A 22,539-nucleotide genomic window follows, 5' to 3' on the forward strand; every position below is an offset into this window, starting at 1 on the left:
TGGCCAATCCATCTCATTGGGGGTCTTCCTCTTTTTCTCTGACCCTCCACCTTACCAAACATGATATCCTTCTCCAGCAACTGGTCCCTCCCGACAATATGTCTGAAGTATGAGAGGTGAAGTTTGGCCATCTTGGCCTCCAAGGAGCACTCTGGCTGCACTTCTTCCAAAATGGTTCTTTTGGCAGCCCATGGCACTTTCAATAGTCTCCTTCAACACCATAACTCAAATGCGTCAATTCTTCTATGGTCTTCCTTATTCACTGTCCAGCTTTCACATCCAATTCATATAATCTAAGAAATATTACATTTAAGACATTCACAGCTATATTCATCACATATTATTCGATGATTAAAATGGATCACAAACATTAATAAGGCTTCTGTATGATTTGGTACAGGAGGAAGTCCATGGGCTAATACAACGAGTTACTGGATCTACTAAGTTTTGACTAATACTAAGAAGTACAGCCAGAGTGCTCCTTGGAGGCCAAACTTCTCAAAAGGTCTAAGATTCCTTTTGCATTCATTTTTGTGTGTGGTATGAGGTAGAAGTTCAACTCCAAGCCTTTGTATGTGGATATCCAGTTGTCCTATCACCATTTGTTGAAGACTATTTTTTTCTTCATTGAATTATCACAGGATCCTGCTCTTACATTTTTTATTTTGCCAAATTGTCCTCAAAAGAGATTGTACTGGTATACTCCCACTCATGAAGTAAGGGCCTGCATCTCAGATTGGGTGTTGGTTAGGAAGGACAGAGGCCATGCATGACCAGGGTGGAGGAAAGCGGGTTGGATATGAAAAAGCATGGCATGAAAGGATGGGTTGAAGGAACTGGAAATTTTTCTCTCGGAGAGGAAAAAATACAAGGAAATATGAAAATCCTGAGTGGATGATAGGCCTGTCCTTAGCAGCTGTGTAGCATTGGGCAGCTATCCAACGTTTCCAAATGAACCTGTTTTACATGGTTACCATTTTTCAACATTGATATATTTTTGGAGGTATACTGTATATTGTAGGAATACGGCTTACCTTTGTAGGGTTGTTGTGAGGAGTCCATGTACATAAACATCCTAGCTCATGACAGAACCTTGATAAATGGTAGCTATGTGACATGTCCATATGTGCTATATGTGGCTGAAATCATGATTGTGGGAGAGCATCACAGGGCTGCAGTGAGGGAGCCATATGGTGTGAGACTTTTAACGCTTGATCACGTATAGATACTTAGATCCACTGGTATGTGTCACTGTCACGCAGAGCAAGGCAGTGTTTGAAGTCTTTGCTGACATGTTAAGGGGGAGAGAGGCTGTGACTGAGACTGAGTGTGACGAGACAGCTCCTGAGTGACAGAACCAAGTGGAGGGAGGCAGGCTGCACCTGGCAAGTATATGGGTCCTCAGTAAGGGCTGCTTGGGAGGTCAGAAGTCAGGCATCTCTATACTCTCCCCTCCCCCAGACTTCACTCCCTACTTCCTAAAAAGGCAGGCAGGGAAGAAGACTTACTCTAAGGAAAGGGGGTTTAAACTTAAATTTTGTTTTTTTTTTTCTGTTGAGAATGTACACAGCAAAACACACACCAACGGCTTCTGCATGTACAATTTAGCAACACTGATTACACCCTTTGAGCTGTGCAACCATTCTCATAATCCTTTTCTGTGATATTCCTCCATTAGCATAAACTCACCGCCCTCTCCCAAGGTTCTTATCTAATCTCTGAGCTGCTGCTGTCCATTTGGTCCCATATAGTTCTTAGAAGAACTATACTGCTCAAGGCAGATCTTTTTTTAACTAGTTAAGCTAAGCTGTTGTTTGGTTTTAAGATGACTTAAGGGGACATTTTTTGTGTAAGATTTAAAGATTATCTCAGGGCAAGAGATTCAGGGATTCAGTCACTCTCCATGGCTCCAGAAAGTCTAGAATCCATGAGAATTTGAAATTCTGTTCTGCATTTTCTCCTTTTGGTCAGGATTCCTCTATGGAATCTTTGATCAATATGTTCAGTAATGGTAGCCAGGCACCATCCAGCATTTCTGGTCTCCTGGCAGGCAAAAGAGGTAGTTAGTTGTTCATGGAGGCAACTAGTCACACATTATATTTCTTCCCCTTATTCCTGATTCTTTTTCTTCCTGTTGCTCTAGGTGAAGAGAGACCAATTGTGCCTAGGATGGCCACTCACAAGCTTTTTAAGACTCCAGGCTCTATACAATGAACTAGGAGGTAGAAGGAAGCACTAAGTACATTAGGCCAATTAACTAGGATGTCTCACAAAACCAAGACCAAAATCTCCAAACAAGGAACCCCATGAGCAGACTCTGCAAAGGGGATTTTCATCTGAGTGTAAACCCCAAAACATCTAAGAAACTGCGGCTCAAGCAGCTTTGGTACCATCACCCAAGGCTCAGAAAAAGAACCTGCTGGAAGTGTGTGCAAAATGGGTGGGGCAGAACTGGACTGGTTTCTCCTCCTCTCAGTTTTAGTCTTCAGAGTGGCCAATAAAAACAGAAACGAAACCTAAGCATTCCTTCCTCCTTTCTGTCCCCTGGGGGAGGGAAGAGAGGAATAAATGCCACATCTCATAAAGCTTTTACAAGCTCAGGCAGGCAGAGTGGGCTCACATGGACGCTGGTGGATAGGGTGGGGGCAGGATGCAGAAAGGACTCCCCAGCTCTCAGGGAAGAGTTATCCCAGACCTCGGAGGCCTGCTCTGCAGGAAATGAAATAAGGGGTTAACAATAGAAGTGAAGGTAACAGCTGCTTTTATTAAAATGAAATCAGAGGGCAACAGGGACAGGAAGTTGGTAGATGGGGGGGGACAACAGAAAGACAGTGGAAGATAGGACTGCAGGCCTATCAAAATTGCCTGGCAGAGTCAGCTGAGGCGTGAGAGTCCTGAGGTGACAGAGAAAAGGGAAAGGCTGTTCTTTGTACGCTATGAGGCAGAAATAACGAGCTCTTAAACACAAACAGGAACCCTATTGCCCCTGACCCAAGGTGACTTAAATAGAAGGTGTGACAGATCAGCATGAGTATTATTAGTTTGAATAGGGGAAATGTGAACACTTCTCTGAGCTCAAAAAGATGAAAGAATTAAAACCATGAAGGCTGTACAGTGATCTGGAATGTAAAGGTGGGAAACAGAATAAATACCCTAGTGACCCACATATAAAACAGACCACAAACAGGGGACTGGGACCTGAAGCTAACGCCTATGTGGCCATGGAGGACAACCGTGCCACAATGCCACATGGACAATCAAGAAGCACTGACACCCTCCCCCATCCACAAGAAGTGGTGAGGGCAAGGGGCTAGAGGGTGTGAGGTGCCACCAGCCACGTGGTCTGGGCTTCATTCAGCCGGATGGCAGTGCCCACTGATGTAGTGAGATGCAGGGATGGGGAGCCTGGTACAGAGAGAAGGCAGGCAGGGGGGAAATCAGGCCACTGAGGCAGTGCTTGTAATACTGGCTGACCACGGGAGGACAGAGGTAGTCACAGAGCAATCTAGCCTGTCCAGGCCAAGGGGTGGGCCTTTGGTCATTCCCTACCACCTGGCAGGATAATTGTAGTGTTCTGGGATTGAAAAGCCACACAACCAGACTCCAGGACAAGGTCCACTGTAGCCAGTTAAAGAGATCCTGCCTGCCTATGGCCTGGTATGCAAACTCCTACCAGCTGGGGAAGGTGGAGAATCGTTGAGGTTTCCTCAGTGCTGAGCTCTGGGTGTCTGTGTGGAAGTGTTGTAGTGAATTAGTGTTAAGAAAATCATCTAGCGAGGCAAGAGGGGCTTGGGCAGCACCCAAGGCCTCTGTCACTTCCACAAGAATTTCTTGTTGAGGAGGAAGATGAGAAGATTGACGTTGACCTTGGCCTTGTTGAAGAGTTTCATGACAGCCACACCCTCATACTGGAGCTGTAGGAGATCCTAGGAGGGAGGAAAGGTGCAGGGATGGAAACTTAAGGGCTTACTCTTTGCTGTGGCCCAAGGAGCCCCAGTGGCACTGTGGGTTAGGCAGTGGGCTACTAACCACTAAGCGCAGTTCAAACCCACCAAATGAAGCTGTTTGTGTCTATAAAGATTTACAGTCTTGGAAACCCCAGCAATCAGTTCATGAGTCTGAACTGACTCAATAGCAGTGGGTTTGCTGAGGCCAAGCCATAGTCTACAAAACACTAACATCCTGGACCCTTACATGGTCACCTGGGCCATCAGCAGGGGAGGTACTGAAATCTCACTTCACAACTGAGGCTTGAATTCACACTTGAACTCTCTTTGCTTCAGTTGTGAAGACAGTTTCTCACTCAAAAAGTAAAATAGCAAACAGATTTGGATTTAAAAGCACTGTTTCTCTGAACACTGGGGTCTATGATTTAGGCCTACTTCTTAACCTTTTAGCCTCAGAGCCAATAAAATAAGGATAGTATTTCAGAGCTATGGAGAGGAATAATGAGATAATTAGCCCCCGACATATGACAGGGCTGCAGATGATGGGTCTCGATTCAGACCCTGCCAGCCCATTTCCCTAGCCTTGATGCTTGCAGGAAGGTCTGTGTCCGAGCATGGGGGGACAGAGGGCTTGCACTGGACAAACCACCATGCTTCCTTTCAGAACTGTCAACTCTGACTGGGCAGGGAACAGAGAGCAACTGTCACCCAAAGGTCTAGGGAAGCGAGGCGGCCCATACTCTCCTTGTACCTAACACCCGGTAGGCATCTTGAAGGCTCATGGGTGTGCTTACCTGATAGTTAAGCTGAAATTGCTCCATGTCCACACCCAAAAATTTGGCATTTACGTCGAATTTTCCCGCCTCATCCCCAGGGGTGATGTCAAAGATCACATTTCTGAAGCTATCAGGAATAGGATTCAAAGTGGGGATCCAATGATTCTTTCCAGGGCCACCTCCCACGCTTCTACCCCACTCACATCCCTCTGCTCTGCATCCTTGGCAGCATGGTGTGTGTCACGCAGAGCCCAGGCTTCCTTTCTATCGCCCCCAGCCAGGCACAACTCTCTTACTTCTTCTGATGCTCCTGTTGTCTGACATACCATCTTTTATCTGCCCATCCCCACTGTTCTCTCCTCCAGGAAGCTTTCCCTGTGTCTTTGGGACATCTAGAACTGTGCCAGATATGCCCATAGCCCTTAACTTTTCTGTCTGGGATGTTCTGTCTCCACCATCATTCTAGCAACTCCTTCAAAGCAGAATCCATGCTGCACCACCAAACCTGGTGCCCAGCCCAGAGCTCCACCCCAGGTTAGGCGACAGGAAGGGTCTGGCATCCTGCCTTCTGAAGACACATACTGAGAGATGGGAAGATCTTCAATTTCCACCAAAACACCCTTCTCTAGGAGCTGGGCAGCGGTGTAATGAAGAGATGGCTGTTTCTTCCCCTTCCCAGCATTCCTGATTTAAAAAGAAAAAAAGGCCTCAGAGAATATATTCAATAAACTCTTCAGCACCAGACACTAGTTCTCTGTGACTAGTAGGAAGGAAATGAACCCCTGAGGAAGATGTCCCACTGGTAGAAGACAAAGGAGGGGAAGTTGCACTTGAGCTCTCGCCATGTCAGGAGTGAGACTCCAGCCAAAGTCCTGAGCTGAATGAGATTCCCCTTCCATAGCTGGCAGAGTGGGCCACAGGGAACCCTGGGAGTGTGGAGAGGTGGCACATACTTGGAGCACGGGACCAGGTGGTCCAAGCAGGCCCGGATGTACTGGCTGTAGTAGTCTCCCTGCTCCTCATAGAATGTGGTCTTGGCGCTCAGGCCCTGGAATGTGGCCTGAAGCTTCACCAGTTCAGCTTTCCGTCTCTGCCGGTGGCGACGCTGGTTTCGGATGTCCTGGGGTCAGGGGAAGCCAAGGGAGGGGTAAGTTGGCCCTTCCTGATAGGAGGGCCTGGGGCCCTGACTCAGGCCCAAGAACAATTTACTATGAGGATCTTCAGGAAAAGCAGGAAAAGGAAGATTTCAAGGCTGTTTTTTCCTAGGAGGGCAGTCTCAAGAATCCCATTCCCAAACCCTCAAAGATCATCTTGGGGCCTCCCCACAAGAGAAGTAACTGGTTTCAAGGCTCCTTGTTTTTTAGTAAAAGTTGCAAGAATGACACCAAACCCACCCCCTGGCTAATTTTAATACCTATTATTCAAGATCTTAAGGTAGAGGTTTCCCTTATTCTAGCTGGTCAGAGTTGTGGGTGGGCACTCACCAGGGAGAAGCCTGTCCCCAGGATACCAACACACACGCACACATGTCTTTACCTTGGCCAGCTCATCTACCAGCCCCTGGTAGCCGTTGGCTGCACTGACCAATCCCAGGCCCTCAAGCCGGTGCAGGTTCCTCAGGACACGTCTTTGTTTCTCGGCCAGCGGCAGAAGGGAGTGTGTTGTCAGAGAGCGGTGCCGCCGCAATGGTTCTGGGGTCTGGGCCTCACAGGCCTGGCGCCGTCCCATCAGCCGCTTGTGGGCCACTTCCTGGGGATCAGAGACGCTGAAGGGCTCTACCTGGGCTTACATTCTAGGCCCAAGCTAGGCCAGGCCCCAGGGGCACAAGCAATAAGGAGAGATCTGGGCAATTCCCACTTTACTCAGGAAAGTAACTTAGCAGGCCAGCTTTTGGGGAGTTGGGGAAGGGATGGAGAATAGCTGGTGAAGAACTTCAAGGGTCACATCATAGACATGGAAAGCCTTATGGATCTCCATTGAGCAGGGAATGGCTATAGGATAGCTATGTTGTTGTTGCTGTTAAGAGCCATCAAGTCGTTTTCAACTCATAGTGACCCTGTATAGGGTTTCCAAGGAGAAGCTGGTGGGTTTGAACCAGTTCCTACAGCACCACACCAGGCTAGCTGTAGCATCAAGGATTTCTGAGAGGTACTGCCTGAGACTTCCAAACAACAGAATTTCGTGATGGCACAAGGGTTTTAGAGAATATTTCCCTCCATCTGCCCTGTTTTGGGGACACCACATTTTCTCTGGGAAGTCCTTAGCTTAGTCTTTACTCCAATTGGCCCACTTTCTCCTGCCTTTAGGCCTTTATGTGGACCACTCCCTCTGCTGAGTGCCAGCCCTTCAGCTGACTGCCCTGACTTAAGGGCCCAGTGTCCCCCAGAGCTCACTCTTGTTTCAGTGTGTGGGGAGGAGGAAGGGAGGTAGAAGCTGGGGCTGTTCCACTCAGCCTGTGGCTCCGAGGGTCAAGGCAAAGGCCACGGGCAGTAGAGCTCCCATTACTGGTGAGCACAGGTACCTGCTGTGGGAGGCTGTGCAGGAGGTTCCAGGGAAGGAGTAAGCAGTACTGGTGGGTGATAAACGAGATACTATCTATTTGTGGGCTGGCCTGGCCGCACTCACCTGTTCTCTGGAAGTCGAGAGGGAGAGGATCGCTTTGAGAGAGTCCCCAGGGTAGAATTGTATGATGTCGGCCAACATCTGTTTGGTGCTGGAAGAGAAGGTGAGTAATGGGAGATGGGTGGGGTGGGTGGGGAAGGGTCTGGATATGGGGCTGCCCAGAGAGCAGAGAGTAAGTAGACTGCTCCCTGGATCACAGCTGCAAAGAGGTAAGGAGAGCAAGGAAGGGAGGGCCAGGAGAATGCAACCTAGGAGGGAGACCTGCAGGGAGAATGGTTTGATGGGGGTGATCATACAGAACTCCCCAGAGTTCAGAACACACTGTCTTCTCTTATACCTCTGTGTCCTCTGCCCACTGCCCCCTCTCCAAATTTCCTTCCCTTGAGTCCTTCAGCGGAAGTACTCATTCCTCTTCTGTGATACCTCTCCCAATCAAGGTATCCCTTCTCCTGAACTCTCAATATACTCGACACCCACCTCTGTTTGGGTGGCTTTCTGATTGTCTTCACCCCTAGCTCCACTAGGCTATAAGCCCTTGTGATGGCAGGTCAAAGGAGCACGCACAGCTTGCCTGTTTATTGAGTGAGTCAATGAATGAATGGAGGGGGCTGCCGTGTTGGTGTTGGCAGGGAGTTTGAGCTGGGAGGTTCAAAAGGCTCCTCTCCTCTGCCCAGTCCTGATGGAGGCCCTCCAGAACAGAGGAAGAGAAGTTCCTCGCCCAGCTCCCCTCGGCATTCAACAAGAACCAGGAATTACATGAGCTCCACAACTGATTGGGAAGTCTTGGTCGGAAATGTCACTTAACTACCGAGTTTTTCCCTCCACAGTAAGACAGGGAAACCACCTCAGAGTTTGTCCTGTGATTAAATGATAACATGTAGAGAAAGTGTTTGGTAACTAGCACAATAATACGCAAACATCCACAGTTGCCAACATCTTAGCCATTCTTTAACTTCAGCTACAACACAGAGCTGCCAGAGGAACACAGCTGAGACTGCAGCTAGGGGTGTGTTAGGTAGACTTCAGGGAGAACTTTCTGAAGGAGAACAGAGCCCAGGTAAGCAAGGGCTGTGGCCAATCTCACCCACCTCAGAAGCAGGCTCTGGGCATTAGTATCGTCAGCGTCTGTCTCTAGTCCTTCAAACTTATTGGTGAGTGTCAGCGACACTTCTAGCTTGCTCAGATCCATGTTCCCACTTGCAGCTATGTTCTCTCCTGAGTCAGTGAGGAAGGAGAGAGAGAGACAAATAGACACAAACATACATAGATGGGGTTATGGTTTTCATAAAATTTGTGGAAAAATAGAATCAAAAGATCATTGAATTTTTCCATAAACATTTTGAAGCTCTCTGGTATACTACTGCATATGCTACGCTTCTTCCAAGACACTTTCCTACTTGCTCTCATCCCTGAGCACTAATGGAAGGACTGTTCCCCGTCCATCACCACCTTTCCCTTGCCTGTCTACCCCTGTCTACTGTTTCCTCCCTTGCTGCCCCCATCTCACAGCTCCTGAAATTCCTCATCAGAGAAATCTCTTGAGACTGAACAGAGTGGTGAACTGTCCCCAGCCCACCAAAACAGACCCATATCCCTCCCACATTGCCCATCTATATGACGACACTGGGTTCCTCTGCTGTCTGTCTACTGTCTCCCAATGTGTCCATTTCAGGACCAGACAGGAGATGGAGGGAAAGTATGTAACTAGTTAGCTGGCACATGCCCCCATTTGAGCAAAAGCTCAAGAGAAAAGGCCCTGCCCACCCACTTGCCCATCCCTCCCTGCAGTCCCCCAGCCGATCCTAACTGCCGTGGACAGCACACACCAATGAGATCAGGGACAGAGGGCAGTTCCCCAAGGTCCTCCAGGAGCTCGTGCAGCGGATCATGGTGATCAGGGGCAATCCTGTCCTGGTGCTCCAGCAATAGCTGCCAGGAGGAGGGAGAAAGAGAGACACAGGGTCTGCGTTGGGCCGTGGACTTCCACATCCCTACCCCTAGCAGTGCCCTCCAGGCTGTGGCACCTTACCCTGTGTGTGTTGACCAGTTCCCCCACAGTGATGTACACCACAGGTTTGGCCACAGCAACCATGTCTGAGTACTCATCCATTGCAAAACGCTCCTCTGGCTCTGGTACCTGGCAGGCTCGGCAGATGAACTTCCTATCCCCAGAGGGAAGGCATGTGAGAGAGTGCCCCCCAATGTGCTTTCTGTTCTCATTATCCTTCCCTCCAGCCCTCTCTAGTGACTGCTCAAGCCAATTCTGACCCTCCAGTCTCAGTGCCTGCTCCTCTGTCCTGCTCTATCTCAAAGCCCCCCTCAAGCCAACTTCCTTAACCAGTCCTCTTCTCTTCATTGGGGAGTCTGTCTAACAATCTAGCCTGCAGCCCATAAATACTGACCATATTATTTACCTCTCCTCTTCAGGGATTTCAAGGAGGAGAAAGGAAGGGGTCATGAGGGAGGATGAGGAGAAAAAAGGGCAGAGATGCCAGGACCCAAGACCTGAACTTCAGGTGTGTCTCCTCTAGATAGTTGTTCAGGACTCGCAGGTGCCGGTTCTCCCCAGAGAACGCCTTGCCGGCTGCAGCGTGCTGTAGGAGTTGAGCAATGGCTCCCAGGGCATGACGCTGAGGAGTGGCTAGGGCACCACCCGCTGCCATGGCCACAATGTCAAAGGCATCTGGAGCCACTACAGCTGGGTTCAGGAAGCGGTAATAAAGGAGGTTCCCTACGACCTGAGGACAGAGGAGGCTGTCTCAGAAGTACTCTGGAATCCACTTGACAGCCCCAGTCCTACTCTCCCAGCTCAGTCAACTGGAAGAGACCACCTAGCCCTACCCCCTCATTTCACACAACAGAAAACAGATCCAGAACAGGCTGGTAACTTGCTCAAAGTCAAGCAGCGAACTTGAGCAAGAGCTGAAACTAGAACACAGATCTCTGGACAAATCCAGGGTGGTCTACTTTATTCAATTGTGTGGCCCAAATGTCTTTCTAGCCACCACCTGAGGCCTTGCTGGTGAGCCAGGATCAATTTACAAGTGAAGAATGTTTTCTTTCTTGGACTTAACAAAATAAGGTTTTCTGTCCCTGTCTCAGTCTGGAAAGGGGCAGGTAACAGGTACCAGCAGGGTAAAGGAGGGCTCAGAAGGTGGGGAGGAGAAACAACACTTGCCTTATAGACTTCAATCTCTGTGGCATCAGGGAACTTCTCTGCCAACGTTGTTTTCAGGACTTTGGCCACATATCGCATCCCGTACCTGGGGACAAAGCAGTAGGCACACTGTGGCTCTGTTCATTTTTCTCTACCAGAGCTCCAGGCATGAGTGCCTGCTTGCCTCTCCTTCCTTAGGCTCAGTCCCACCAAAGCAGAACTCAAGTCTTGTTCCTCCACACCTTTCTGGTCTTGTCCCTTGCCCCCTGCCTTTGAGTCAGTACCCAGGACCAGGGCCCTGTCAGGGTCTCACACAGCCTACAATCTAGCCCGAGTTTCTTTGGCTCCCTTTAAATATCTAATGAACCGACTCAATGGGACTTAACAGCAACAACAACAAATTCCTAATGGAGTCCTGGTGTGGTGCTGTAGGATAAGCACTGGACTGCTAATCTCAAGATAGGTAATTCAAACTCACCAGCTACTCCTCAGAAACTCTATATAGTTGGAACTGACTCAATGGCACAATACCCAATGCAGAACATTCCAGATTCTATATCCATATCCATCCCGCCCTCCTCCAGAGGCACTTAGCCTATACCTTGGGTATCTGACACCCACAGCCAAAACCCTGTCCCAGGACAGCCCAGGAGGTTGAAGCTGCCAACCTAGTCTGCTATGGTGCTATAGAATAAGCACTGAACTGCTAACTGCAAGGTGGGCAGTTCAAACCCACCAGCCACTCTTTGGAAACCCTATACAAGGTTGCTCTGAGTTGGTACCAGTTCGATGGCACTTAACAACAACATGAGGATCCTGTTAGCAGCACAGTGGCTCTGTAGGATAAGCATTGGATTGCAAACAATAGGGTTGGTGGTTTGAGCCCACCAGCCACCCCACGGGAAAAAGATAAGGCTTTCTGCTCCGCAAAAATGTACATCCTTGAAAACCCTATATATGGTAGTCATGAGCTGGAACTGACTGGACAGCATTTAACATCAACAAATGAGGGCACTGGTCTGCACCCCACCACTAACCACAGAAATTATCCTCTGCTATTTTTCCCCAGAAGGAGCTCTGGTAGCGTAGTGGTTATGAATCAAGCTGTGAATCTCCAAGGTCAGCAGTTCGAAACTACCAGCTGTTCCACAGGAGAAAGATGAGGCTTTCTGCTCCCGTAAAGATTTACAGCCTCAGAAACCTTGTACAGGGTCGCTATGAGTCGGAACTGACTCCATGGCACACCACCACCACCACCACCACCACCACCATTTTTATCCCAGCCTCTGTGAGTTTGTTGTCTGGTCTGGAAAATGGGAAGGATGATTCTTGTCCTCCATCTCTCACAGACTTTTGATAAGAGTAACGTATAAAAGTAGAGTGCTATGAAAATGATGTATAATGGCACAGTGCTATTCAAATGTGTTAGACTTCATTATTATTACTATTACTATTATAGATCTGCCACATACAAATATAATTAAATTTGTTTAAAAGCTATTTCCACCTCCTAGGGCACCAGAGAGAAATTTACCAGTTCATTGTGAACTTTCCTTTATTTGGCCTAGGGTGAACTTCTCTGAACACTAATGGTAAATCCTTCGTTCAGTTCTCTGGTATTAGAGAGCTGCTTATGACTCCTGTGGGCTCCTCTCTCCAGCATCCCAACTACCCTGAGCACCAGGAATGTTAGAGCCTTACATGGCCCTTGAAATCATTTTGTCTGGCTCTGCCAAGGCAACCGCAGTTCTAGTCACCACATTGTTGTTGTTAAGTGCCATCCGACTCACAGAGACCCAAACTCACCTGAGGAGTGACTGGTGAGTTTGAACCACCAACCTGATTCAAACTGACCTTGCAGTCCTGTGCCTATCCTACAGTGCCATACCAGTAAGTCCAGTCATCACATTGTTGTTAAGTGCCATCAAGTCAATTCTGACCCATAGAGACCCTGTATAGGGTTTCCGAGGAGCAGCTGATGAGCTTGAACCACCCACCTTGCAGTTCAAATGCATTTGCAGTCTGGCATGTTAACCCAGAGTGCCACACCAGGAATCCACATTAGGGATGAGTTAATTAAATGTTTGACCAAATCTACCAGGTTAATTTTTTAAGTTGATAATTTTGTATGGCCTGTGAATGATGTTATAAATATCTAAACACGGCCCTTAAGAAATAAAGGTTCCTGGCCCCCAGTTTGGTACGGTGGGATAAAGCACTGGTCCGCAAGGTTGGTTTGAATCACAAGGTCGGTGGTTCAAACTCACCATCTGCTCCTTGGAAACCCTGTACAGGGTCGTTGAGTCGGAACCTATTCGATGGCACTTAAAACAACACTACCACCCCTGATTTAGAGGATGGCCTCTCTTGCCATGTTTTCATTAATTTTCTTCTCAAAAATAATTTATTAACTAAATTCTACGGGTATCATTCACCTTCAACCTTGAAGTTGAGGTCAAAGACCTGGCTTAAGTTGGTCTCTGCCACTGCAGTGCAGTGAATTACTTCATATGGTTCTTATACTCATAGGCTTTGTAACTCACACCAAACAACTTGTTTTCCTGATGGGTCTAGGTAAGAGAAGGTGGGAGAAGGGGAAAATGTCATTTTACATTGCTAGAAAAGCCTGTAACTAGTGACTGTTGGTTTCAAATTTATTTATTTATATTATTTTAAGGGAGGCATAATCTAAATGCATAAATTTACTTCTGCAGAACTCCAGAGGATGTGCTCCAATTGTCTCCCCAACAATTGGCATCTGCTTAAAACATGATCAAATATTTCAAATGAAATTAGTACTCAATGTTATGTCCTCCACAAAAAGCAATACTAAGGAAGAAAATATTTGCATTATTATAATAAAACTACAACTCTATTAGATAACATTGTTTTCTATTTTACCCATTTGAAAAAATATATATTTCAATTCCACCTTCAAATTTTATCTAATAAAAATTTTACTAGCTTTTAATAGCTACCTTACTTTCTCTTTGTCAGTACTAGATGTTTTAAATTTTGTCTGTAAATTTAGTTCAGGTTACAACTCTATAAATGGAAAATTATATTATTCATTTAACCTGATGCCACTGAAGATTTGTTTGTATATTTTAATACCTTCCTCTTTTAAATCAAAAATATACCCTCTGCAAATTTCAAAAAAAAAAAAAAAGAAGGTGGGAGAAGACATTAATAGGATGATATAATTCCATTGTGAATGACAGTTAACAGGGTAAACTGTGATCGTACAAACGTGGAACTCTAATGTGGGTATAAAATGAGCCATCTCAGAAGCAAGAATAGGGGGATTTCATTACTACCAAGAAAGAAGAGCCAGGAGTGGAGAGCATCTTTTGGACTCCAAGATTCCTGTACATTGCATCTCCGTGACCCAGGGACAGAGGGCTGTGACACTAGAGCAGCTGCAGACGAGTGACTGAGGACAGCAGCAGCAGAATTAAGAGCCACAGCAGTGGGCTTCGAATCCCACAGAACAAGCAGAGTACTTTCAGACAGGAGGCTGTCTTGTGGCGTGGGGTGCCTTCAGGCACTTAATGTGAGGAGATAAGTTTTCTGGCCATTGGAGTTAGAACTGAGTGCCTTCAAGCTGAGGCTTATAGTGAAATGGAGTGCCCTTTGGATATTTATCAACAGTGCTGAAGAATTTTATAACATTGCTGGAGCAGGGCAGAGACCAGATCAAGGAACTGAAAGCCAGAGAGAGGCCTGCTGTCCTGAATAGAAGAAATGTGCCCTGAGTTATAACCTGTTAACTTCCCTAATACACCTCATGATAGTGAGTATTGTCTTTTGGTTCTATGTGGCCATTACAGTGAAATTATCAAACCCAGCTGAGCAGAGAGTGCTGCGGGAGGGATGGCTGCTGTCAAAATTGGTAAGGAAGGTTGCACATCTGAACTCAGCCTCATAGGAATCAATCTAGGGCTAATGCTGAGCTTAACTCTCCTTGATGTTCAGTTTTCTAATTTGTAAATGGGGATGCTACTGTCTATATCTTTGGGGTATGAAGCGGAAATATTATAACGATAATAATAGCAGCTAACAAAATAGCATCTGTCACATGCTGATTTGACCACATTTCATTTTTACAGCAAGCCTATGAAAGGAGATAACCATAAAATATTCTACCAGTTTGCAGATTTTGGGGGGGACAGGAGGTACTTTGTAAACTGAAGAGTCCTTATTTTACCCCATCTGCTTTCAGACAATAACATGAGCTCTGGTAGCGTAGTGGTTACGAATCGGGCTATGAACCACAAGGTCAGTAGTTCGAAACTACCAGCTGCTCTGCAGGAGAAAGATGAGGCTTTCTGCTCCCGTAAAGATTTACAGCCTTGGAAATCCTGTACAGGGTTGCTATGGGTCGGAACCGACTTGACGGCACTTAACAACAACAACCTCATCATTTGGGGTTCCCTGTTCTGGCTCCAGGGAAAGACCTGATGAGTGGCATGTTCAAGTTCAGCTTTCTCACAGGGGCTTGGAGCATCCTCCACACATGCTGAGTCCTTCCGAGCATCTCCAGCTCAGCTTTCCTCCTGCCTCCCTCCCTTCACCACTGCTCTGCTCTCCCCCATTTGTCTGGCCCTCTTGAGACCCCCTGACTGGGCGAGAGTGGAGTTGCCCCACATACGGAATTTGGTCCACAGATGAGATGATGGCTATAAGAAACTTTTCGGTCATAGCAAGGAGGTTGCGGATGGAGATGTCCAATCGTCTCTGAACCTCAGGGTGGCTCAAGGCCTGCTCTGGGGTGACATCATAGGGGAGGTGGCTGTGGACAGAGAGACAAGACATCAACCAGAGCCCCCTCCCATTGTCTTCCTTCCTTTAGGCTCTCCATCACAACAGGATCTCATGCACACAAGCCAAGGGCAGCCCAGCATGCTAAAGGGGACCAGATGCAAATAAGGGAGGTCTGGAGTGGCCACAGAGATGCAGAAGGGAGTAGAAAGGAATGAAGAGCTTGGAATCTATGGGAAGACCCCTCAGAGGAACTGAGAGGAAACCAGACTGCATCTAGTCTTTGGTCAGTGCGGTAGGAGGGGAGGTTGGGCCCTACCTACAAGTATCAGGTTCTACTCTCCTCAGTAGCTTCATTTCCCTAGCTCCAGCTCACTTGAGTAATCCCCACACTCTATAAGGTCAGCCTATTTCTCCCACTATCTCATTGCCTATTCACTGGTAAGTCTGAATACTCATCTATACTCCTATCAATAAGGAGTCCATATCCCAATGCCCAGTAAATTATTATTATTTTTTTAAGGTTGTTTTGTGGATTGAGTGAAAGTTTACAGGGCAGTTTATATTCAACAAATCATACACCTTGTTTCATTACAATGATTATAATCCCTCCATGTACCATCAGTTAACAGTATTTCTTTCCATGCACTTTAGGTTTTTTTTTTAAAAAAAAAAAAAAAAACACCACTCAGGCATATATAATAATTTACACCTCCAAAGGGCACATTCTGCAAGTCTGCCTCCTGGCCACCAGCTCTTAGTCCCTCTCTTCCCATGAATCTAGAGTCCTCAGCCACTCCCCCTCTCCATGACCCCATCTCTGCCTCCGTCTCTGCCAATGCCAGTAAATTTGATGTGTCGTTTTGCAAGCTTTGGCAAGGCAATTAGTACATTTACACATTCATCTGTGTTCATTATATGTTAAGCCCACCAGGTCTGGAATCATCTCTAACAGTTCCATGTTAATCCCCAGAGGGGGTTTAAGAAGCTACCTAATTTATTCCTATAGGGCTGATGTCATATTTACATAAATGAGTATGCCGATTTATATGCTGTCTTCATAGTACACCACGTTTCCCCAGACTTAGCTGAACAAAGAGAGCGCTCCCTCTTCCTTGTCTGCTCACCTGCGCTGCCCTGTCTGGGCCTCAGTCTGGTTGATCCAGCTCTTGTAGAGGTGGACAGGGTCTGTGTGGATGCTGAGTGTCTTGTCCTCTAGCACGTCCTGGATAACCTTGCCCAGGATCTCCCGCAGGGCACTCTGTCCCCGCCCATTTCTGTAGAATCTCACCACCAGCCTCACCACTGTTGGGTTGCCTGTCACCACATCCTGGGGTTGCTCCACCTTTGACCTATGGTTCAAGAGGTCATAGAAACTGGTCTCCTGCCTCTGTGTAGTACAATCAGTTACTTTTCTTTTTTTCAGACATTTGGCTCTTAGAAGCTTGCTCTGGTATCTCCCTTCTTAAGGAATGCCCTGATGTCTCTATCTCACTCTTCGTGTTAACAAGGCAGCCCATATCCTCCCATTTTGTCATCCAAGGAGATGTCTTACAGTCTCTCCATAGGTGGTGGGGAAAAGAGATCTGGTTTCATTTCTACCCTCGAACCTTCACAAACTGTCATTCTGCGAAAGAGCCACCATTGTTATCTCAACGTATTCTCTTCCCATCTAGAAAACCTACTTGATTTCCTCCTGGAGTGCTGTCTTGAACAGTTGGAGCAGGAGATAGGCCTCTCTGCGGTTGGATGCATAGTTGTACAGAGTGAAAATCACTGACTCCATGAACTTGGTGGTTTTGTTCTGTGGCATCTGAAAGATCAGCTTGGCCAGGTAGATGGGTTGAGTCTGCAAGCAATTGGGAAGTCAGGAGTGGCTGATAATATAACTCAAGGGCTAGGGATTGGATAAATAAAGGCTTTCCTGGTGGAAACTTGAATGGAGAAAGCACTGTCACACTTTCTTAGGGTACTGAAAACATTCCAGAAAAACAGGGGAGCAGACAGTCTTTTTCCCTTGGGGCAAGGTATTAGGATTGTGGGAAAGGATACTTCTTTGCGTGGAGGGAGGCAAATGCACAGACATGAAAACCTCAATGTCCCAGACCCTCAGGGATGGTGGAGACTTCTCCTTCCAAAGTCCTCTGCTCACCTGGAGCAGGTAGAAGAGGTGTTGGTATGCTTCTAGTTTTTGCCGTTTCTCTTTGCTCAGCGACTTTAATCCCTTCTGCTTGTCCAGAACCATCAGATCCGACAGCTGTTCCTTATTCTTCTTGGTCAGCTTCTTGCAGTGGGAGATCACCTCCTGCAGGGATTGGGGAGCAGGTAGTATAACCAGCCCAGGGCAGCCCAGAGCATAGAACATATAGCCTGGAATCAGTACCTTGTGGAGACAGGGCTTTCTGCTGTTCAAGGAATAGGCATGAGTAGGGGGAAATTAAATAGTTCTGGGGTGAGGAAGGCCCCCCTACTGCCCTGAGAGTCCATCTGGCACCTCTGCTTTCACAGGCAGAGTCTCCAAAGAGAACTGGGATGTCAGGCTGAAGCATTGTGTCTATTGGTTTTTACTATTCTTATTCGACTACTGTACAAATTTGAGGGGATAGCACTACTACCCCAGCACTGCATATCTGTATAATTGACAGTTTAAGGAACTTTCCTATGTAGCTCTGCATTTGGCCTGGTGAAGTAGGCACTCTTATTATTCCCACTGTACTAATTGAGGAAACAGACTTAAAGCTTAAAGGACCAACTAATAGAATTAGAGCCAGGCCCTCCAATTCCGTGTCCAGTGCTCTTTCTGCTATACCACGTACCCCTAACATATGGCTTACTAGAAGGCAGAAGGCCACTGGGACAAGGATCTGAGCCAAGTGATAAAATCCATAGATTTCTCAAAGATCTGATTAGTGATCAGAAGCAGCTGGAGGGGGTGGGGAGGGGCAGGTGCTGGTGGGTCCTCACCTGCAGGGTGATGCGGTTCTTTACCAGCAGACCAATCTTGATGTCCATGAGGTTGAGGTCCTGCTCCAGCTGCTGATTGGACCGGATTTTCCTGACCACCTCTTCCTGGAGCTTCAGTAGCTCTGCCTCAGCCAAGAAGTCCTGCTGGCTTTGATTCAAGAGATGGGCAAATCTCCGAACCACGCTGAGATGGGGATGGGGAGCGTGGACTGATGGAAAGAAAGGAGGTGTCAGGAGTAGACATGTGTTCACCAGAGGCCTCTTCACCAGTTCCACCCTCAGAACTCATTCTGCTAAGGACAGCATGCCCTAATCTCCAGCTGTCTTATAATTGACCCTGCTCAAAATAAACAGATCTGTGTTGGAAAAAGTGCAGCCAGAGTGCTCCTTGGAGGCCAGGATGGCCAAACTTCATCTCTCATACTTTGGACATATTGTCAGGAGGGACCAGTCCCTGGAGAAGGTTATCATGTTTGGTACAGTGGAGGGTCAGAGAAGAAGAGGAAGACCCCCAGCGAGATGGATTGGCAAAGTGACAGCATCAATGGGCTCAAGCGTGGCAACAATTGTGAGGTTGGCCCAGGATCGGGCACTGTTTCATTCTGTTGTACATAGAGTTGCTATGAGTTGGTACCGACTCGGTGGCACCTAACAACAACAACAACAGGCTTCCCAGCAAGTCCTGTCCCAGAACTCCTGGTCTTACATAGAGCTGTTCTTCCTCCACTTCTACATTCACTCCTAGTCTGGGCCTATCCCAGTGATCTCTGACACCGAAGCCAGGGCCCCACTTCCCTGTAATAAGGCCCTACAGGCTTCCCTACTTTACCACAATTTACTCCCCATTCCTGCTGGGCCAACCTGATTCCCATCCATAATTCCAAGCTCATTTCCACTCAGCTAAGCCTCTGCTTGGCCCTACCTGATCCTTACAAAACACTCTTGTCAGGAGTGACTGTACAGAGGGGGAAGCATGGGAAGGAGAGATACTTTTATAATACAGGGGAGTTCAGAGATAGACGGTGATTCTTGATTTAGGAATTGGTATCAGAACAGAGAAGTCTCTGGGCTAAGCTGTAGAAAATGACAACAAAATTAACAAAAATATAATGCTTATTACAGGTCAGATACTAAAACCATCCCATCTCAATGACAAGATCACCAAGGCACAGAGAGGTTAAGTAACCTGCCCTAGGTTACCCAGTTAATAGTAAGTGAAGGAGTCAGATTTGGAAAAATGAATGAAACTAGGCCCTGTCTCTATTGTTAGCTGCCATCAAGTCAATTCTGACTCATGGAAACCCCACATGTGCAGGGTAGAACTACCACCAATCTTTCCACTAACAGTTGAGTGCTTAACTGTTTATGACACCCAGGAACTCCGAGGCTCTGGCCCTAAGGGTTCCTAGTCCAGTAGGAAAACTAGATAAATAAATCACAATCCACTATAGTGTGATCAATGTTTCAATGGAAGACCCTGGGTGGTACGGTCTTTACTACCTGAAAACACTGACAGTTCAAACCTACCCAGACCTCAGAAAACAAGCCTACTGATCTGCTTCCAAAAGGTCACAGATGGTGTTGCCATGAATTGACTTGATGGCTCACGCAACAACAACAGTGTTTTGAGAGGAGCGAGCATGAGGATCTTTGGGAAAACAAGAGTCAGCTATCAAACCCTACCTGAGGGCTGAAGAGGAGGATAGGTCTGTGAAAAGGAGGTGAGAGTAGACATGAGCTGTTCTGGGAACTGTGGAAAGTCTAGCATGTCTGGAGTACTATGAAGAAGACACACGTGGCAAGGGGCAGGGCGTGGCAGGAGAGGATGCTGCAGGTACAGGGAGAGGCTGGACCACAGAGCGTGTTGAAAGCCATGATTAGGAGATTGGATTTAGCCTCAGAGCAATGGGAGCCACTGTTTTCAGCACAAGGATGACAGGATCACATGAGCAGGTACAATGGATTAATCTGACTGCATGTAGAGGATGAATCTTTGTAGCGTGAAGAACAGCAGAATCTCAGACAATCAATGGCATCTTAGATTTGATGATACACACAACACTAACTCATTTAAGTCTTAAAACAGCTCTACAAAATAGTTACTAACATTATTCCCATTTTATACATGAAAAAACTGAGGCAATTAAGTCTAGGGCACACAACTAGTAAATGGTAGAGTTCTGAGTGGAACCTGAGGAACTAATGAAGTTTGAAGCAGAACTGAAAAGAATAAATTCTTCTACAAAAAACTATAAACTGAAGAGAAAAAAAAGAAAGTGAAGGATGATTGAGGTAATAGCAAGAGGCAAAATAGAAAAGGCCTGGGAAGAGGTGAGAAGGAAAGAAGCTGGTGGGCCTGAATGTCCATGGCAAGAGAAGGGGCAGATAGAGCCCCCTGTGGGCAGAGCAAGGGGAAGAGAGACTGAGTTGGCAAAGGAGATGACTTCTGAACAGTATACTGAACATGAAACCGAGTGTAGTCTCAGGCCCAGAAAGGAAAGAGGCCTACTTCTTCAGGAACTCAGGAATTGGAGGCACACATGGAAAAGAACCAATTTGGACTTCTGGATTTTAAGGACAGGAGCCAAGAGCAGTCTGGAAGGATCTTGATAAGGCTTTAAATGCATGACCAACATATATAAGGGAGTATGGGGCAGGAAGGTGGAGTTCCCTCAAGTGCTTCCAGCACTGTAGGAAGGATGGAGAGAAAGATGAGGCTTGCTGCTTCGGCTAAGATTTATGCCTTAGAAACCTGATGGGGCAGTTCTACTCTATCCTATAGGGTCCTAATGAGTCGTCATCGCTTTGATGGCAGTGGGTGGTGATGGTAAGAAAGACTTTCAGCATGCTTCTCTGGCTTTGTGTGTGCTGGACAACAGAGATCAAGATTCTGGACCTAAGGATCCCTAGTCCAGTAGGGAAACTAGACAAATATATCTAGGGAAACTAGACAATTCACTATAGTGTGGTGTTTCAAGGGGAGACCCTGGGTGGCACCCGTGGTTAAGCTCTGGACTACTAACTGATAACTTTGACCTTAGAAAAAAGGCCTGGCAATCTGTTTCCAAAAAGGTCTCAGACCTGAAACCTTATGGAGCAGTTCCACTCTGCACACATGGGGTTGCCATGAGTTGGAATTGACTAGATGGTTCATACGACAACAGTGAGAGGGGCAAGCATGAGAATCTTTGGGAGATCTAACGCCACCTGAGGACTGAAGAGGAGAAGAGGCCTACCCTGGTGTCTGTGAAAAGGAGGTAGGAGTCATTGGCCAGGGAAAAGGAGAAAGTAGGAGGCTGAAACTCCAGGTAGAGGAGAATCTTTTCTTTTTGCTTTCGTGGTAACAACAGAAAGATAATAGAACTCTGATACAGGAAGATCTGGTTTAAAGGAGCATTCTCTGTGACAAAGCTATCTGTTCCTGGAGGCAGGTGGGCTTTCGTTATAATCCCTCTTCCACATTCCTATACAGACAAGGTGGGGCTCTGGTTCTTTACATTTTGTGTAGCCCCAGGAGGAATATCTAGATATGCCTAGCCCTGGGATGATTCCACAATGGCAGATCTCCACATTCCTCCACCACCTGAGATCCTAAGACACACTGAAGATTGGGGACATCAGCTGTCAAAGGGCTCAAGAAAACAACAACTTCTCCGAGTTGTGAGCTTTTGGGTGGTGTGCCTTTCTGTAGGCTGACTATTAAAAGCCATGACACAGACTCTGCCTGGACAGCAGAGGGAATCCAGCCAGTTTACTCACATGCAGAAGGCAGCTTACCTAACATCCTGTAGTCATCCCGGGCTCTTCTAGCTCGGAAAAATGCCTGGATCTTCACAATAGAATCAACCTACCATAGACACAGATGGGAACAGGGTCATAGTCTGCACTAGTTCTGGTCTCATGAGTAAAGGATGGGTATGGGGGAGTAGGATGATGCTCACATTTTTCTGGAAGTAGCACAAACGTCTCCGGTATCGCCTCCGAGCTGCCCACATCCGGGCCCAAGCCTGGATCTAGGGGGAGAGACACAATGCCTCAGAGCTCTAGGCTCCAAGTCCTGACTGAAGCCCAATCAGTCAGCTTCAGAGAGCACAAGGAAGTGAGAAGACAAAGAAATTGTGTTCAGAAGTCCTTTCAAGAGAGATAGGAAGGAGAACAAACAAGACGGTGGATCGGGTGGATCGGGTGGACGTATAGTAGAGAGCTCCGCCAACAACAACACAGAATACCCAAACAAGCAGGCTCAGGGGATGGTCCCAGAACTCTGAACCACATATAAAGGAATACTTAGAAGGTTGGAAGGCTCACAGCT

At 47.1% G+C, this 22,539-nt stretch overlaps 1 protein-coding gene across 1 annotated transcript in view; it reads right to left on the minus strand.

The window, feature by feature from the left end:
* Nucleotides 1–22,539, minus strand: part of IQGAP3 (IQ motif containing GTPase activating protein 3) — an 81,906-nt gene that overhangs the window by 33,430 nt on the left and 25,937 nt on the right. The window contains exons 21-38 of the mRNA XM_006861733.1: nt 22,169–22,240; nt 22,005–22,074; nt 18,228–18,436; nt 17,416–17,568; nt 16,949–17,112; nt 16,391–16,615; nt 15,154–15,294; nt 10,524–10,608; nt 9,851–10,083; nt 9,375–9,507; nt 9,172–9,274; nt 8,434–8,560; nt 7,349–7,436; nt 6,260–6,472; nt 5,677–5,843; nt 5,306–5,407; nt 4,742–4,850; nt 3,817–3,926 (exon numbers count right to left, since the gene is read on the minus strand). Of these exons, the coding sequence (XP_006861795.1) occupies nt 3,817–3,926; nt 4,742–4,850; nt 5,306–5,407; nt 5,677–5,843; nt 6,260–6,472; nt 7,349–7,436; nt 8,434–8,560; nt 9,172–9,274; nt 9,375–9,507; nt 9,851–10,083; nt 10,524–10,608; nt 15,154–15,294; nt 16,391–16,615; nt 16,949–17,112; nt 17,416–17,568; nt 18,228–18,436; nt 22,005–22,074; nt 22,169–22,240 (2,504 nt within the window). The remainder of the gene's footprint in view (nt 1–3,816; nt 3,927–4,741; nt 4,851–5,305; nt 5,408–5,676; nt 5,844–6,259; nt 6,473–7,348; nt 7,437–8,433; nt 8,561–9,171; nt 9,275–9,374; nt 9,508–9,850; nt 10,084–10,523; nt 10,609–15,153; nt 15,295–16,390; nt 16,616–16,948; nt 17,113–17,415; nt 17,569–18,227; nt 18,437–22,004; nt 22,075–22,168; nt 22,241–22,539) is intronic.

Source organism: Chrysochloris asiatica, unplaced genomic scaffold (assembly GCF_000296735.1).
Source record: "Chrysochloris asiatica unplaced genomic scaffold, ChrAsi1.0 scaffold00042, whole genome shotgun sequence".
NCBI classification, from domain to species: Eukaryota; Metazoa; Chordata; class Mammalia; order Afrosoricida; family Chrysochloridae; genus Chrysochloris; species Chrysochloris asiatica.